We start from the raw sequence: 18,590 nt of genomic DNA on the forward strand, positions 1-18,590 counted from the left end.
AAGTTTGTAGTTAAGAGTAGAAGTCATAGAGTTAAAAGCACTTTAATTATCCATAAAATATATACCATAGAGAAAATGTTTTATTTTCATTCTTTTAGAAAAAAAAGTATTTCATTGTTCTGAAATTTGTTAAAAGAATCTGTCCTTTACATCATTTTGCATATAAAATTTTAAAAGCTGAACATAGTGGAAATAATTGATTGCTCAAAATGAATATTCATCTTTTCCAGAGAGGTGAAATCAGCAACTTCCAATATTTGATGCATTTGAACACTTTGGCTGGCAGATCATATAATGATCTCATGCAGTATCCTGTCTTCCCCTGGATCCTTGCAGATTACGACTCAGAGGTAAATCTTAGTAGAACACATTTTCAAAAATAATTTTAAAATGCTACAATTGAAGCAGGGTGCAGTGGCTCATCCCTAAAATCCCAGCGCTTCGGGAGGCCGAGGCAGGCGAATCACTTGAGCCCAGGATTTCAAGACCAGCCAGAGCAACATGGCAAAACCCTGTCTCCACTAAAACTGCAGAAATTAGCCAGGCGTGGTGCCAAACCCCAGTTGTCCCAGCTACTCAGGAGGCTGAGGTGGGAGGATTGCTTTAGCTCAGGAGGTGGAGGCTCCAGTGAGCCAAGATTGCGCCACTGCATTCCAGACTGGGTGACCTACCAAGCAAGACTCTGTCTCTGAAGAGAAAACAAAACAAAACAAAAAAACTGCGGTTGCCTAAATGTTTTATTTGGTTTGTAGTTTAATGTTCTCAATAGGCACAGACACTTAATTCAAATAGATCAGAAGCATTTAGCACAGACATATAAAAAGTTTGGATAATTGACCAACTTATTGAATACTGGCCATTAATTCATAATATCTATTCGGTTTTTTTAAGTGCTGATTAATTTGCATTTATTGGTGGATGTCAGAATCCATCTGTGTAGTTTGAAGTGTTTGTTAGGAAAACACAAAGTAACCCTTCTACAAAACATTACTGCCACATAAAAGAAATTTTTTATACTATTCCAGGAAGCCTTGGGAGAAGATTTCCAACAATTCAACATGTACCTGACTTAAGTCTCAAAATCAAGAGCAGATAGAAGTATATGAATGTTTTGATTCCTCTCTTCCTTTACCTCCTGTCTAATAGACATCTGATTAGTTCGGAAATGAACCGTAGCAGGCAAAACAAAAGTCACTTAGCCCTAGGTAAACAACCAAAAAGATTGTTTTTAAAATACAGAAATTCATTAGACCTTCTTATTCACTAGAATCATGGCTGCTTATCCTTTCAGAAATTTTAGACATCAACGTATTAAAAAGGATAAAGCTTCTATCCTCAGAAAATTTTGGTCTAATGAAAGAATGAAAGGAAATCTACCCTATATGCATGGACGTACGTTAGTGTATTTGATGTTTGAATCTATATATTTGCTTGTATAGTTAATTTACATACCTAATACATAATAAATAATAAAAGGAAAAGAAGAGATCAGGAGTAAAGATTGATAAGTGAAAATATTTTTTCTTTAAGTCCATCAAGGAAAGTTAGAAAGAAAATGTAGATTTTTAAAGAGACAGGAAGTCCAAAAGAAATGTGGTTTTCTGAGAAGGGAGTGGAGTACTTTGTCAACCCATATTTGAATATGTATCTCACATTCTCACATGAACATGACAGGTCCCATTACTGAACCTTCAATTCTCTACCTCGTTCTCCCGATACAATTCTGACCCTCACTGTGTATTCCCCATCTTAGGAAATGGCACCATCATCCATACTGTCTTACAGGCTGGAAATTATACTTTTCCTACTGTCCATGTCTGCTCAGTGGCCAAGGCATTTCTACCTTCATCTCCATCAGTGTACCTAGTGTCTCATTTCAGGCCCTCTGCATCTTCTATTGGACTGTTGCAGCAGCCTCCTGACTGGTCTTAATGCTGTAGTCTCTCCTTCCTTCACTATGCCTTCTATACTGCAGCCAGTTTCAGGAACACTAATTGAGTCATCCCCTTGTTTAAAATCATTCCGTGACCAGGTGCTGTGACTTACACCTGTAACCCCAGAACTTTGGGAGGCCAAGGAGGGCAGATTGCTTGAGTCCAGGAGTTCAAGACCAGCCTGGGCAACACGGAAAACCCCATCTCTACAAAAAATACAAAAAAGTAGCCAGGCATGGTGACATGTATCTGTAGTCCCAGCTACTCAGGAGGCTGAAAGGGGAGGATCACTTGAGCTGGTGAGGTGGAGATTGCTGTGAGCTGAGAGTGTGCCTCTGTGCTCCAGCCTGGGCAACAGAGCAAGAAACTGTCTCAAAAAAAAAATAAAATAATGAAGTAAAAATAAATAAATAATAAAATTATTCAGTGAATCACCATCATAATTTGAGAGAGAGTAGAAAATCCTGACTATAGCAACCTTTTCATTGTAGCTCTTATGTATATATTCCTCATGTCCTCCCAGAACAGCTATCGTGGGGCACCCAGATCCCTCTCCTATAATTTAGTGGCTTTTCACACACAGCCTGACCTGCCCGGTGCCCATCATGCATTTCTTCTCTCCACCAACTAACTCAACTGACCAGCTCCACTTCATCCTTCAGGAAACACTCACGTACCAGCCCTGTGATGTAGACCCTTCTGTTCTTTTTCTCCTCTGCCTTCTATTCCCACACTGCCCTATAGTTGTATCATATGGTACCTATGTTGGGTTTTTTTCCCACCATTTTAATCATGGAGCTTTCTTTTACAGCATAATCCTGCTATTTGTTTGACTTTACTCAGTCACAGGGTCAAGGTCCTTGAGCACACAGACCATTTTATGTCTCTGTCAACTCTCAGCCCATAGGATGATGCCTGGCACTTTGTACATACTTTAACATTTGTTAAATTAACCAGAAAATATAAACGAGGTACTTTACATATAAACTTTGAGATAACAAATATACTAACTTGACTTACATTCAGAAATGTAGATCAGTTTCTCCTGCCCAAGATTTTTAAAAATAAAAGTTTGGCAAAACTGGTTATTCATGATGTCCTATAAAAAGGACACAAATATGCCACAGGCACATATTTCAAATTTCTACTTTCAGAATCCTCAGGGAGTAAATTTTAGTTTCCTTTTAAATATATGAATTAGGTCAACTCATCAACTTGTAAAGTAATCTCTGGTAAACTAGAAGAATCCGTCTCATTGGGAAGTTACTTGATCTGGTGTGATGTTATCTTTTAGAGGTGAAAGAATTACTGAGTGTTCTAGTTTATATCAGTTACAGATCACCTCTGAGAAGAAATGCTCAGAAGTAACGTTGGAGGGAGATAGGGTGGGGGTGGAGGGAAGGAGGAGAGAGAAGGGAGATCTGATCCTCCAATTATGTGAGTGATGAGGTTAACGATGAATTGGAGCTGTTGTGTCCACAGTCTCCTGCTGGGTCCTTGCCAAGATTTGGAAGCATTTTCCCTCTTAATCCTCATCCCCTAAACCTGGATCCTTAGTGGCTTCCTCTGTGAAACACATAATTTCCAAAGCCCTTGTCTTCCAACTGAATCGGTTGACAAACTCCCATGTGCCTGTCTGTAAAGTGTGGATAAACAGTATGTACATAACATTATTTTGGAGTCCAGTTATGCCAGCTTGACCCCATAGATACTAGTGTGTTTCTAAATCATCATTGTCCACTATAGCCACTGTATCTACGTTAGTGAGGCTAGACAGTGTATAGTAACTTGAAATTGAGTTACATTTTATATTTTAGGAGGTGGATCTTACTAATCCCAAGACGTTTAGAAACCTGGCTAAGCCAATGGGAGCACAAACAGATGAACGATTAGCTCAGTATAAGAAGCGATATAAAGACTGGGAGGATCCTAATGGTAAGGAACTTTTTCTGTCATTGGACCTTGTACCCAAGTTTCAAAAGTAAGTCATTATGTAGCGGTCTGACATTCTCACATCCTCCTTCAAATTTCTTATATATCATATCTATATATATTATATGTCCACACATATATGCAGATGATTATAGCAGAGGAATCAGGTTTGCATGCCAACTTGTGGCCATGCTTAGAAGGCATTTTAAATAGCTTATTAGAGTATTGGTGGAAAACTAAGTATTCCTGCTTTGCATAGGACAGAAACTTCCCATCATAATCTGCCTCTGTCTCTAATCATATTTAGTCCAGGAACCACACTTTAATTTATTGTCTGTCTTTAATTTTATTGAGGCAATTTTTAGAACTCTTTCGCATTTAAAAAAATGACTATATTCTAAAACTATGTAGTTTACATGTTATTTATTATGTTTAATGTTTATTGTGTTTCTCCCTCAAAAAAGCAAAACAAACAAAGGAGAAAGAAAACCTAAGCTTGTAGTCCTATGTGAACTCTTTTTGTTCCCCCTCTCTGCCAAGGAGAATATGTAGTAAAATACATAAAAAGTGCTTAATATTCATAAATAATGATTTAGAGAAATATATAATTGCAAAGCCAGAACCTAATAAAAAAGTAACTATAAGTGAATATCCTGCTTTAATGGAAGATGGTCTACTATTAAGGGTTAACTATTATAGTAAGCCTCAAAACATGAAATTGGTAGACATACTAAGTTCGTGGGAATAGGCCATTGAATTATACTTAATTTGGACTACTGTCAAATATAGAAGAGAGGGATAGTGGTGTCATCATCAAGTTTTCCTTCTGAAAATGCCAGTACTAACTGCATTTAGTGTCACAGTTATCACATGGGCTATTATTTTCAAACATAAAGTAATACTGATTTTATTTTTCATATTTCTTCTTTTGGTTTCAATTATGCTTTAATTTTCTTAAACAGGAGAAACTCCCGCATACCACTATGGGACCCACTATTCATCTGCAATGATTGTGGCCTCATACCTTGTGAGGATGGAGCCTTTCACACAGATATTCTTAAGGCTACAGGTAAAACTTTAAATTGGAGGTTTTTCTATTTTATACCAGACTCTTCTATCTAAAATGTCACCTTTTAAAATACCATTGTCTTCCATTATAAGAAGCTCTGTAAAGTTTTAATGACAAAGTAGTTACATAACTAAAGTAGAATTCTGTTGGACCAAAATTGATTAATGAACTACAGTTCGCTTAGAACAAATAAGTACCAGCATCCTTTAATCAAATATATAAGTAGCATACATTTTTCAACCAGCCCTAACTGGTTGAATTAAACAATTTTATTTTACAAAACATGATATATTCCAGCTCATTCTCTGTTTCCTCGATTATGATTGCTTTTCTGGACATTCTCTTTCATTTATTCAGCAAATATTTAATAAATACCTACTGTGTGCCAGGCACTGTTCCAGGTACTTGGGAGGACTTCAATTAATAAAGAGAAAAGCCTTACCTGTGCAGTTTATGTATTTCAGTTGAAGGAGACAGCCAAATATCAAAAATAAGAAAACTGTAAGGTGTTTTAGAATGTGATAAAAGCTATCAGAAAGATATAGGTCCGGAAAGGGGGGTGGGAGGTGGGGCGGACAGGAGGTTGGGCAGGGTGGGATGCAGTTTTAAGTAGAGTGGTCAGAGTAGGTCTCCTGTGAAAAAAAGTCTAAAGGAGGTAAGGGTGTTGCTTCTGCAGACATCTGGAGATACATGTTCCAGGCAGAGGGAAGAGCTTATGCAAGGGCTCTAAGGCAGGCTTGTACCTGACATGTTTGAGGAGCAGCCTGGTGGCCAGTGTGTCCAGAATAGAGTAAGTAAGGAGGAAAGTTAGTTGTAAGGGAAGAGGTCAACAAGGAAACGGGCTAGATTGTATGGCAGGCCTTGGCAGCCATGGCATGGACTTTGGCATTTTCCCACAGTGAGCATCGTAAGACAGGTACACCATGTCCACTTAAAACACAGCAGCATAGGGGGCTTTACTGAAGAAGATGGGTAGTGTACCTATGAGGCTGTGTAGTCAAAAATATCCCTTTTCTATTTTAATTTGCTTTATTAGTCTGTAACTGATCACCTTTTCTAATTCTCCATTTAATTCTCATTAGTATGAGAACTTGCATATCATGTTAATTTATACAATTAGCAAAACATAATTTGAATGTTTCCGACTGTAGATGATTTACATTAGAATCTTTTCTTGTGATGGCATCATCAAACTATGGAAGAACTCATATTTCTTACAGCTTTGTCCTCTCTTTAAAATCTACTATTTTTTGGATGACTTTTTAAAATCTTTACATTTGAATTTCAGTTTGGTTATAAAACAAATGTGGAGAGAACCCTCTGTAAGGATTACACCAAAGAGAATTAGATGTTTCATGTTTATTAAAAATGTTTGTGCATGTAATGTAGAATAATGGGAAATTGAAATGTCACCAAATATAGTTGGAGTTTTCAAGCTCTTGAACTTGACAGAAGCTGTCAGGTGGGAATGGTTCCGTAATAGAGAGGTGTCTTCTCATTCTGCCCACAGGGTGGCCACTTTGACCTGGCTGACCGGATGTTTCACAGTGTGCGTGAGGCCTGGTATTCAGCATCAAAGCACAACATGGCAGATGTAAAAGAACTTATTCCAGAGTTCTTTTATTTACCAGAATTCCTATTCAATTCCAACAACTTCGATCTAGGTACGTAGAGCTATGGCACTGTCTTAGGAATGTTAGCCAGGAAAAGCCCAGTAGAAATAAGTCACTTCTCTGAAGATTGTCTGCAACACACATTAACAAGAAAAAAATTTCGTTATAGTTTCTTGCAGTCATTTGCTATAATTGGGTGTAGTTACATGTCATTTTTGAGGTTACAAAAGTTAGCTGGACGTGGTAGTGGGCACCTGTAATCCCAGCTACTCAGGAGGCTGAGGCAGGAAAATTGCTTGAACCTGGGAGGTGGAGGTTGCAGTAAGCCGAGATCGTGAACTGCACTCCAGCCTGGGCAACAGAGCGAGACTCCGTCTCTAAATAAACATTTAGAATTTTGTTGTTTTGATGAAAACAAAGGTGAAGTGAAAATTTATTTGAAAAATATTACTATTGAAACCCATTTAATAGCTAAGAGTGGTATATCCGAATTTTTCACGTATTGTTTTAATCTCGTTTATTGCCTAATATATTCTTGGTTTATATGCTAATGTGTTTTAAAATTAGAACTTAGAATAACTTTAAGTAAATCCCTTTTCTTTATCCTATAAGGGCTCTATTTTCTAGAAAACAGGACCAAATCAGCACTTATAAAACAAGAAAACTTGATCAGTGCTGTTTTTATATTATCTGGCGATTAGAGGAAGTGGATTTGACTTTGGTTACAGTTTGCTGATCTGTGCTTCTGAGTATTTCTTTTAAAGCATATCAGAATTCCATTGTTTTCATGTTAGAATATTCCTGCCAGATATTTGTTGTTTTATATTTTTTCATTCCTTGTATTTTCTACTGTTTTATAAGAGTTAGCACATAAATTATAACTGTACTACCTCCAAAGTGTCATGGACAGAAAATACAGGGAAGTGTTTGTATCCTATACATGTGAAAGATATTTCTATTGAAGTTTGCTAAAGATAATTTTTATGTATTTAATTGTCCATTAGCAACTCTACCTTTGTGAAATGGGATCTAATGGGAAAGATAACAAGACTCTCTCCAGAGCCCCAGGAAAAGTCCTGAAATTGATTTTCATTACCTCCAATTATGCCTAGAGCTCACCCTTGAACAGCTAAAGACACAACTTTAGGACTTAGGATTAGAGAAAGTGATGGGTTTTCCCAAAAGAATAGAATAGATAGTCAACAAGGACAATCAATAAATACCTGCTATAGCCTTTGACTATGAATGCACATTAGCATTTTCTTTTTTTAAGACAGAGTCTTGCTCTGTCACCCAAGCTGGAGTGCAGTGACATAATCTCTGCTCACTGCAGCCTCCACCTTACAGGTCCAAGCAATTCTCGTGCCTCAGCCTCCCAAGTAGCTGGGATTATATGCGCCACCATGCCTGGCTAATTCTTTTTCGTATTTTTAGTAGAGATGGGGTTTCCCCATGTTGGCCAGGCTGGTCTTGAACTTCTGACCTCAAGTGGTCCGCCCACCTCGGCCTCCCAAAGTGCAGGGGTTACAGGCGTGAGCCACCATGGACAGCCACGTTAGTGTTTTCTTATGTTCACTTATAATTCAACTTTGGAGAATGTTGCCTTCTTCCCCAGGGATACCACTGTCAAAGAGACAAATATGGAGAGGTGCATAAAGAAAGAGATAGCTCATAATCTTCCAGAAACGTCTATCAGTTATGATAATCCGTGTTGCAAAAGTGTTCCAGATAGACCACGTACAAATCCAACCAACCAATCTACTTTTAAAATAAGTAAATTAAAAAAAAGGAGGATGTATCTTTGTTATGTTCACCCTCATAACAAATTATCTTCCCTCCTTGAAATGGCATACTTTAAAAAACAGTGGTTGAGCTGGGCATGGTGGCTCACACCTGTAATCCCAGCACTTTGGGAGGCCAAGGCAGGTGAATCACTTGAGCTCAGGAGTTCAAGACCAACCTGGGCAACATGGCAAAACCTCATCTCTACAAAAAATACAAAAATTAGCTGGGCGTGGTGATGTGCACCTATAGTCCCAGCTACTCAGGAGGTCGAGGATACAGTGAGCCCGTGTTCATGCCACTACACTCCAACCTGGGTGATAAACCGACACCCTGTCTCGAAAACAAAACACTTCAAAACACTGTATATAAAACCTAAAATCATACAACTCTTATAAGAAAACATAGGGGTAAATCTTCATGATCTTGAATTTGGCAATGGATTCTTAAATATGATATCAAAAGTACAAGCAACAACAAAGGATAAATTGGACTTAATCAAAATTAGAAATTTCTGCATCCAAGAATGTTATCAAGAAAATGAATAGATGCCTACAGAATGGAAGAAAATATTTGCAAATAATATATCTAATGAGGATCTAGTATCTAGAATATAAACAACTCTTATAACTCAACAACAAAAAGACAAACAGCCCAGTTGGAAAATGAGCAAAGGATTTGAATAGACAATTTCCCAAATAAGTTATACAAATGGCTGGTGAACTCATGAAAAGATGCTCAACATCATTAGTCATTAGGGGAATGCAAATGAAAACCACAGTGAGCTACCACTTCATATTTACTGGGATGACCATAATGGGGTGGGGGGAACTGAAAAATAACAAGGGCTGGCAAAGGTACAGAAAAATTAGAACCCTCATACATTGCTGGTGGTTGCATAAAATGGTTTAGCCACTGTAGGAAGTAGTTTGGCAGTTCCTCAAAAAGTTAAACAGAATTTCCATATGACCCAGCAGTTCCACTCCTTGGTATGTAGAATTGAAAACACAACTCATTAAGTGTGTGTATGAACATGTTCATAGTAGCATCATTCACAATAACCAAACGGCAGAAACAGCTCAAATGTCTATCAAGTGATGAGTGGATAAACCAGTTGTAGCACATACATACGATGAAATATTATTCGTCCATGAGAGTGAATGAGGCACTAATAAATACTGCAATGTGGTTGAACCTCAGAAACATTATACAAAGTGAAAGAAGCCAGGCAAAAACTGTCACATCTTCTACATTTCCATTTATAGGAAATACTCAGAATAGGTAAGTCCACAGAGACAGGACACAGATTGGTGTTCTGGGGCTGGAGTGAAAGTAATATGAGCAGCTACTGATTAACGGGTACAAGATTACTTTTGGGGTGATAAAAATGCTTTGGGACTAGATAGAAATCATGGTTGCATAACATTGTGTCTGAATAAATGCCACTGAATTGTTCACTTTAAATGGTTGACTTTATGTGAATTTCACCCCAATAGAAAAAAAAAAAAACAGTTTGCCTCTTCACACAGAAAAGATAGTAAATGGTGTAAAAGAAAACACACTTGGGGCCGGTCGCAGTGGCTCACGCCTGTAATCCCAGGACTTTGGGAAGCTGAGGTGGGCAGATTGCTTGAGGCCAAGAGTTCGAGACCTGCCTGGCTAACATGGTGAAAACTCATCTCTACTAAAAATACAAAAATTAGCTGGGCATCGTGTTGTGTGCCTGTAATCCCAGCTACTCAGAAGGCTGAGGCACAAGACTCATCCGGGAGGCAGAGGTTGCAGTGAGCCAAGAGCACACGACTGCACTCCAGCCCAGGCAACAGAGCAAGATTCTGTCTCAAAAGAAAAAAAGAAAGAAAGAAAAAGCACTTGGATTTTTTTTTCCCCTTGCTATGAGATAAGTAATATTCACCCTGGGGTCTTGTTGTCCATATATCCTTGGATATACACGGAGGAGAGCTTCAGAATAGCAAAATTAAGGGCCAGGCACTGGCTCTTACCTATAATTCAAGCACTTTGGGAGGCCAAGGTGGGAGCATCACTTGAAGCCAAGAGTTCAAAATTAGCCTGAGCAGCAGAGCAAAACCTCATCCCTTCAAAATAAAATAGCCAGGCATGGTGACACGTGCCTGTACATGGGAGTCGGAGGTGGGAGGATCACTTGAGGCCAGGAGCTCAAGGCTGAAGTGAGCCACGATTATACCACTGCAGTCCAGCCTGGGCAACAGAGCAAGACCCTATATATAAAAAAAAAAAAGATTTAGACAAAGGCTTTCCTACAGACTATGTTACCTTTATATGTCATTTTAAAATTGCATATAGTGTTCTTAAAATAAAATTCTATCAAATAAGTATTCAAGGATTATAGCAAAATTTTGAAAAGTGATTTCTTTCTCAAGTAGCCTTTTTACCTGTTTATTATTACCAAAAAATTAGGCCTAGTGGGCATTTCAGGGGGATTCAGCACAGAGTGTGTGGTGTGTGTGGTTGAGGAGGAAGGGTTGTAATAACTGGATTTATCTTTGTCTTGAATCATATGGTAACCTTTCCAACCAAGTCAAGACATTCCTTTAAACAGTAAACTGATATTTGCACCACTCACTTAATATCACATTGTAAATAAACCATCAACTAGTAATGCTAAAGGCAAGATTGTATCTAAGGGAAATATTTTATTTGCTTTCACTTGGAATTGGCTTTGTGTTCTAAAATTTGAACAACTGCATTTCTGTATGAAAATTTCCAATATAAGTATTTATCTAACCAACTGCTATTAAACTAGTGAGTCAACATTGTTGTTTGTAGAGTCATTTTACAATGATAATCTGATTTGTACCTATAAAACTCTGTAAGCTAAAGTGACTTTTTTGGTATATTTCAAAAAAAGAAAAACAACGTCTTTGCTTAGATGCAGCCAAATTTAATATATTTTGATGTGGATAGATTTCATAGTGAATGGTTTCTTTTGTATTTTAGAAATTATCTGGCTATCACTTAAAATAAGTTTATATGGAATAAATGTTATTTATGTGCTTTATCACATGTTATTTTTTGTTTTGACAGGTAGCCCTATAGTTTTCCAAATATTTTTTCTGTTAAATGATGCAATAACAGCAAAAGTTATGTCATTTCAGATTTCACTTTTAAATGAGAATGCTTACTGCAAAGTACGTGCCAGTTCTACAGAGCTCTTTTGAGAACCTAAGAGTCAGCGATATGATAAACCTCTTGTATTGCAGATATCTCTAGGAGACTGTGTCCAGGAGATTCAAAACAGTAACCCTGCAAAATGTTTCACTGAAAAGGAGTCCTGTGGTCAATTAAATTTCAGACATTTTGTATTCGATATCCCTCTTAGAGAAGGGCAGTGCATGTTAGCATATTAAACCTCTGAGGAGTCCTGCCCTCAAGACTCTGCAGAGAGAAGCATGTTTCACTTTGTATAACTCAGCATTTCCTGAAGACATTGGCAGTAAGGGCCTCAGTTTTGCTGACTTAGTAACTATTTCTGCTGGAGTGATCTGAGGAGCAGCCTTGAGGGATACTAGATTGATAATCTCTGAAGTCCTTTCTGGTGTATAATCTCAGTGTTCTGGTAATGATTCTAACCCACCATTTGTCTGTCAGATTAATATAAAGTTAACCATTTATCCCATTCTTTTTTTTTTTTTTTTTTTTAATGTATCCAATTGCATAGGCTGTAAACAAAATGGCACCAAGCTTGGAGATGTTATCCTTCCACCCTGGGCAAAAGGGGACCCACGAGAATTCATCAGAGTCCATCGTGAGGTAATGGAAGGACACTTTGCAATTGAAGTTGGATTTCATTTGGTCATTGAACATAATACAAAGACAGGGCCTCTAGCAGAGTATCACCTGTTTGTTACTAACACAGCCAGGCCCCCTTATCTACAGGGGACACATCCCAAGAACCCCCGTGGATGCCTGAAACCAGGAATAGTACCAAACCCTATGTGTATATAAACTATGTATTTTCCTATACATATGTAGCTCTGATAAAGGTTAATTTATATATTAGGCATAGTAAGAGATTAAGAATAATAATAAAATAGAACAATCGTAACAACATACTAAGAGCTATGTGAATGTGATCTCTCTCTCTCACTCTCATAAATATAATAATTTCAAACCATGGTTTACTGCAGGTAACCGAAATCTCAGAAAGTGAAACCACAAGTAAGAGGGAACTATTATGTTGTTTTATTATTTTAGTTATTTTTGTTCCTATTAACCACTTACCAAGGTTTTTCTAGTCTCTGAGCAAGTAATAGAAGTCAGTCAGTGACTAAATCTGTGTTTGAAATTATAGGCTTTGGAGTGTGATTATGTGAGTGCCCATCTACATGAGTGGATTGACTTAATCTTCGGGTATAAACAGCAAGGCCCTGCTGCAGTAGAAGCTGTAAATGTCTTCCATCATCTTTTTTATGAGGGTCAAGTGGATATCTACAACATCAATGACCCACTAAAGGAGACAGCCACAATTGGGTTCATTAATAACTTCGGTCAGATCCCTAAACAGGTATGGATGTTCTTTTCTTATGATTGATGTACTCTATTTGATTTTGTAAATTTTGTAACATTTCTCTAGACTGTAGATGACCACAAAATAATTAAGTTTAGATTAACTTAATAAACAGCCATAAACATCACCTAGTATTTCAATAGATTCCTACATTGTTGCTTTTTTCTCACTCTCACACTCCAAATAAATAAAAATTTTGTTTAAAGAGAATTATCCCTTACAGACTAATGCAGGGTGTGCTTTCTTAAACCTCCATAAGACATAACAGGAGGGGCCTCATAGGCCACATACACAGAGATGAGGTTTTGTCTGGAGGTCAGTGGGAAACCAGTGCTGATTTTAGGCAGAGAAATGATATGGTCATATTTAAACTTTAGAAGTTCATTCTGGTCTCAGTCAGAATAAACTACTCTATGCGCGCACCTCTCTCTCTGTGTCTCTCTTTCTTTTCTGTTGTGTGTCTCGTCACAACACACACACACACACACACACACACACACACACCACACACGGCCTGGGGACCCCCAAATCGGGGAGGCAGAAGACCACTAAGAAACAGCTTGTCAGTAGTTCAGGGGAACAGAATGATTTTGGATTGGGTTCAGATTGTCTTGACATAGGCATAAGTGCTGTGCTGGTGGGAGAGCACAGTGCCACCAGGAATGCCTAGGACATGCAATAGCTGCCCTCACCACCTTCTGGAACTTTTGTGAGAGGAAGACCAAGATCTAAGCCTTTCAGCACCCGATACTGTAGGCCTGCTTTCATGTCAGCACAATGAGCCAAACCTCCCACTGAAGAGACCTCATCCCCCTTCTTCTCATTCGCCATTGTCCGAGGTAATGGCAGGGAGGGCTGGCGTGCACCAGCTAGCTAACTGCAGAGCCACTTTCCCCAGAGTGTGAAGGCACACTAGATGGAGCTGGTCAGCACCACCCACCTCTTACTAAGTACAGTGCGCCTCCTACTTTGATCTCTGCTCCTACCTTCTGCTGTTCCTGCTGTTAGATGTCTCTACGGACTCGCCTTTCTGTGAGGTTAATTGACCTTGGAGGTTTTCGCTAGGTTGACAGCTTGTGGAGAACACACAAAACAATGACACCATCTCTTTTATATAGAAACGCCATAACTAAGATAGCAGGACATGCTATATAACTGCTTACCATTCACAATGCAGTCTGATCACCATAGCAAATCTGATCCCTCATAAAGAAACATGTTTACTTTTATTTTTATTTATTTTTTATTTTTATAGACGATAGAGCTCCGTCACTGTGCTTGCCCAGGCTGGCCCTTCGAGACTCCTAACTCAAGCAGTCCTCACACCTCAGCCTACCAAAAGCTGCTGGGATTACAGCGGCATGAGCTATGGCACCTGGGCCTTATTTTTTAAGCAAATATACTTGCTGATAAACATTCACAGGTTCGGACGAATATCTGCCTCATACCTTGTATTTAGTTAAACTCTTGTTCTTTTTCCTGAGAGTGTACAAGGGGCTAGAGCCCATTTTTCATTACCCTCGGGGAAAGTACATATTCTGAACATAAAAATCAAGACACCTTGCACGTTTGAAGCGGATTTTTCGTGCTACGGTTGGAAGTAGAAGGAGGCCAGAAGTCTGGGAAGTACTCTTTTGGATGCCAGCATATTTCTGCGGACCATACCAGTTGAGCTAATAGAGGGACTTTCAAGCTAAGGCCATCCTCAGGAATTGTACGCTTGTTATGGTGCATGCATCCGTCCCATACATCATATATAGGCCGCCAGCCTGGCGCTCAGTGCTCTGTCCTTAGGTCCTTCACATAAAAGATGCCTTCGAGTAAATGCACATTCAATGAATGTGCTTTAGAAAGCTATGGCTATTCTTGTATAGGAAGCCTGATCTTTTGGTCGGTTATGCTAGATAAAATGAGCGAAACAAAACATTTTAAAGCGTTTGAGAGCCTGGAATGTGGTGTCTTCCCTCTGCACACAAAGAATTTTTTTTTCTGGTTTCTTTTTCTCTGGAAACCCCAAATATCTGAATTTTTATAAAGTGTGATTGGGTGTCTGTAGTCATACTTAAATCCATTTCCTTTAAAGTTTTTCAAGATCTCCTCCTCAAATACTAGTTTTCCAACAGAAACTATGCCTGTAGTCAAAGAGTGTTACAATAATTGAGAAAATAGTAATGCCTGTAATGTAGCTTTTTTTTTTTTTTTTTTTGAGGCGAGAGTCTCACTTTGTTGCCCACGCTGGAGTGCAGTGGCGCAATCTTTGCTCACTGCAACCTCCGCCTCCTGCGTTCAAGCAATTCTCCTGCCTCAGCGTCCCAAGTAGCTGGAACTACAGGCGTGTGCCCCACACCCAGCTAATTTTGTATTTTAGTAGAGACGGGTTTCGCCATATTGGCCAGGCTGGTCTCGAACTCCTGACCTCATGATCTGCCCGCCTCGGTCTCCCAAAGTGCTGGGATTACAGGCATGAGCCACCTCACCCAGCCATTAATATTTTTAATCCTATAGAAATACTGAATGATGATGTAGCACATTTTTGCTTTCTTTTTTCCCTTTACAACATAGCAGAGTACAAAGAAGATAATGTTCACACTTTCAGCAAATCAGTAACACCTTTTTAGGACACCAAAATGATGTTTCTAAATCACATAGGCCACATTGAAACCAAAAATAATCCAATTAGATAGAATGTCTGCCTGCCTTCAGTGGCACAGAATGATATTAGGCTACTAAGAGTTAACTTTCGAATATCATTGGAAAATAATTGTCAATCAACTATAGATTAACTTTCTTTTAGAAAGTTATTGTGAATTCAGCTTAGCGTAGAACAAGACAATAGCCAATGCTTTAGTATCATAGTCCTGCCCCTGCTTATTCAGGTGTGAGTTCTCTGGCCACCTTCGTAGCCTCTTTCCTCAGGTGTGAAATGAGGATAATATAGTACCTACTGGTTCTTGTGAACCTTAATTGAAATAAGAACACAATGCTCGGCATATAAAAGGGCTTATAAGTGTGATCTTTCACTATAAAGTGTGTCATCTTCTTTCATACCAGTTATTTAAAAAACCTCATCCACCAAAGCGAGTGAGAAGTCGACTCAATGGAGACAATGCAGGAATCTGTGTCCTACCAGGATCTACAAGTGACAAGATCTTTTTTCATCATCTAGACAACTTGAGGCCTTCTCTAACACCTGTAAAAGGTAAAATAATGAGAAATAAACTTTTGATTTGTGATTTAATGGGATTATTTAATAATCCCAGTTTAACAATAGCAAATTTGCTTTTTGACAATAGCATAATTTGTTTAATAAGTGCCATAGATTTTGTGTTAAATTACTAATTACCTACCAGTATTTATATTTTCTCTTTTTGCTTTTTTTTCTCTGTTTTCTTTTTTTGGCTTGTTGGACTTCATATCAGAACCAAACAGTCTTCTCTCTCCTCTTTAAGATAATCAGAGCTCTAAAATATCAAAATCTTGTAACTTCAACTTTCTAGGTTAAAAAAAAAAATTGGCTTCATAATTTCATTCTCATTTAAATATGTTCTGCCTATCCGATATATTAGTAAAAGAACGTATTTTTAGTATGCCAGTGAAAAGACATCTATCTTTTATCTAATGGTATAATGGGATATGTAAAAATATTTTTTCAAGTAAGTTTTTTTCCCTTAGAATGAAAAAAAAAAGTTCTGCAAAATCTTGAAGTTGTCGCTTAAAAATATCCAAGAATTGGAACAAAGTCTGGTTAACTTGTGTGCCATTCTATGTCATTTGGCCTCATTACACAGACTCTGCTCTGTGCCAGCGTCGTCACTCCTGGCGATTCTTCTGGAGTAGTAATGTGGTCATCAGAGTACTGGTGTGGAGCAAGGAGTACGTGCCTCTGGGGAATGACCTGACCTTCCTTGAGGAAGTCTAAGGGCTGGCTATGACTTGGGAAGTACTAAGGACATAGATTTGTTGATCATCTGTGTCCCTATGACATTCTGGGGAGCATCCCAGATTACTCTGTACAACCCTAGAGAGGCAGACCTGAATGGTAGTAACCTAACCAGAGAGTGCCCAGAAATAGGAAAACTGGAGGGACGTCCTGCAGAGGACCTGTTAGGTTCACCATTCTACCCAGCAGGTCTTGTGGGAGATTCAAAAGCCCAGCTGTGTTTCTGAGATTATTTTGTCTCAATGTAGGTGTCAGGATGCTTGATTTATATGAATATTTGAAATTATCATCCTCTATGAGATGATGACGTTAGTTTTTCCTGTTCCTGTCCTAATACCGTGATTTCTTTTTTATAGAACTCAAAGAACCTGTGGGACAAATTGTATGTACAGATAAAGGTATTCTTGCCGTGGAACAGAATAAGGTTCTTATCCCACCAACCTGGAATAAAAGTTTTGCTTGGGGATATGCAGACCTCAGTTGCAGACTGGGAACCTATGAGTCAGACAAGGTTTGCATTATTTCCTGCCTACTCATTTAATATTGCTCTTTTGTGGTCTGGCTATCCTATATGAGTAATAGGGTTGGGGAGAACCCAGTCCAAGGACTTGTCAGCTGTTCTTCCAAACCCCAAAGGAAAAGTGAGCTTTCCTATTTGGGGAAAGGAGTGCTTCACTGAATGAGAGCAGGAAAAAGGAGTTCATAGAGACGTCATGTTCCCTGCAGAACAAGCCTCTTTTGCAAAGTTGTGTAATAGGGGCTAGCAGTTTTCTTCTCACTTAAAGAATTCCTCCGAGAGATCCCAGCCAGCAAGGTGCTCAGCATTTCTGTCAACCAGAATAGCCTCCTTTTGATGAGTCACCCTCTGGCCCACTTTTCATTTTAGTGCTCCAAACAAGCTGGCAGAAAACCTGTTGCTCTATCCCACAAGAAGCAACAGCAACTGCTTTGGGTCCCGTAAGTACCTCTTGGAGAGACAATCTGTAGTGATCCTTTAGTGCCCTGTGTTTGCCCTCCAGCAGTCCCCTCCCAAATGCAAGATGAAAACAGTCTGCACAGTCTGTTACGTTGTTTTGTAACACGATTCTATTTTGTTGATGTCCTCCTTAAACAGCAGCAGTCGCGCTCTCTTTTCACATTCTATCTACAGCAAATGCAGCCTTTTGCCACGTTGTCCCCTGCACCTTCCATAGGTCACACAATTTCAGCATCATTTTCCCAGTCTGGAGAAACCAGAGACCCCCATTATGAACAAAGTCCTTTTTGGTTATGGCTTTCAGCAGCAGCAATAGTTGGAGGTGGCAGGGGTAGTTCAGGGTAGAGATTCAGTGGATATGCTTCTGAACTAAAGCTAGCTGAGAACATGAGCTGCTATTTGCCAGTGAGGTTCCTGCACCTCCACTCAGCTCTGCTCCTTGAGTTTCAGAAGTTTGTAGTACTTAACTGCATGTGTGTCTCACATCCATTTTACTTTACAGGCCATGACTGTTTATGAATGCTTGTCTGAGTGGGGCCAGATTCTCTGTGCAATCTGCCCCAACCCCAAGCTGGTCATCACGGGTGGAACAAGCACGGTTGTGTGTGTGTGGGAGATGGGCACCTCCAAAGAAAAGGCCAAGACCCTCACCCTCAAACAGGTAAGAAGAACATAGAAAATGCCAAGAGGGACATAGTCCATCTCCTGTGCCTACACCCTGTAGAAAGTAAAAAGCTTCCATAATTCTGAGGTACTTCAGATATAACTGGACAAAACCAAAGTTACGTTCTGTTG

At 39.0% G+C, this 18,590-nt stretch overlaps 1 protein-coding gene across 1 annotated transcript in view; it reads left to right on the top strand.

Moving 5' to 3' along the window:
* Positions 1-18,590, top strand: part of WDFY3 (WD repeat and FYVE domain containing 3) — a 267,982-nt gene that overhangs the window by 229,246 nt on the left and 20,146 nt on the right. Inside the window, 9 exon segments of the mRNA XM_017851638.1 lie at positions 231-350; positions 3,752-3,869; positions 4,829-4,935; positions 6,446-6,599; positions 12,031-12,122; positions 12,664-12,876; positions 15,931-16,078; positions 17,176-17,330; positions 18,298-18,456. Of these exon segments, the coding sequence (XP_017707127.1) occupies positions 231-350; positions 3,752-3,869; positions 4,829-4,935; positions 6,446-6,599; positions 12,031-12,122; positions 12,664-12,876; positions 15,931-16,078; positions 17,176-17,330; positions 18,298-18,456 (1,266 nt within the window).

This window comes from Rhinopithecus bieti, unplaced genomic scaffold (genome assembly GCF_001698545.2).
Source record: "Rhinopithecus bieti isolate Rb0 unplaced genomic scaffold, ASM169854v2 scaffold_33935, whole genome shotgun sequence".
In the NCBI taxonomy this organism is placed as follows: Eukaryota; Metazoa; Chordata; class Mammalia; order Primates; family Cercopithecidae; genus Rhinopithecus; species Rhinopithecus bieti.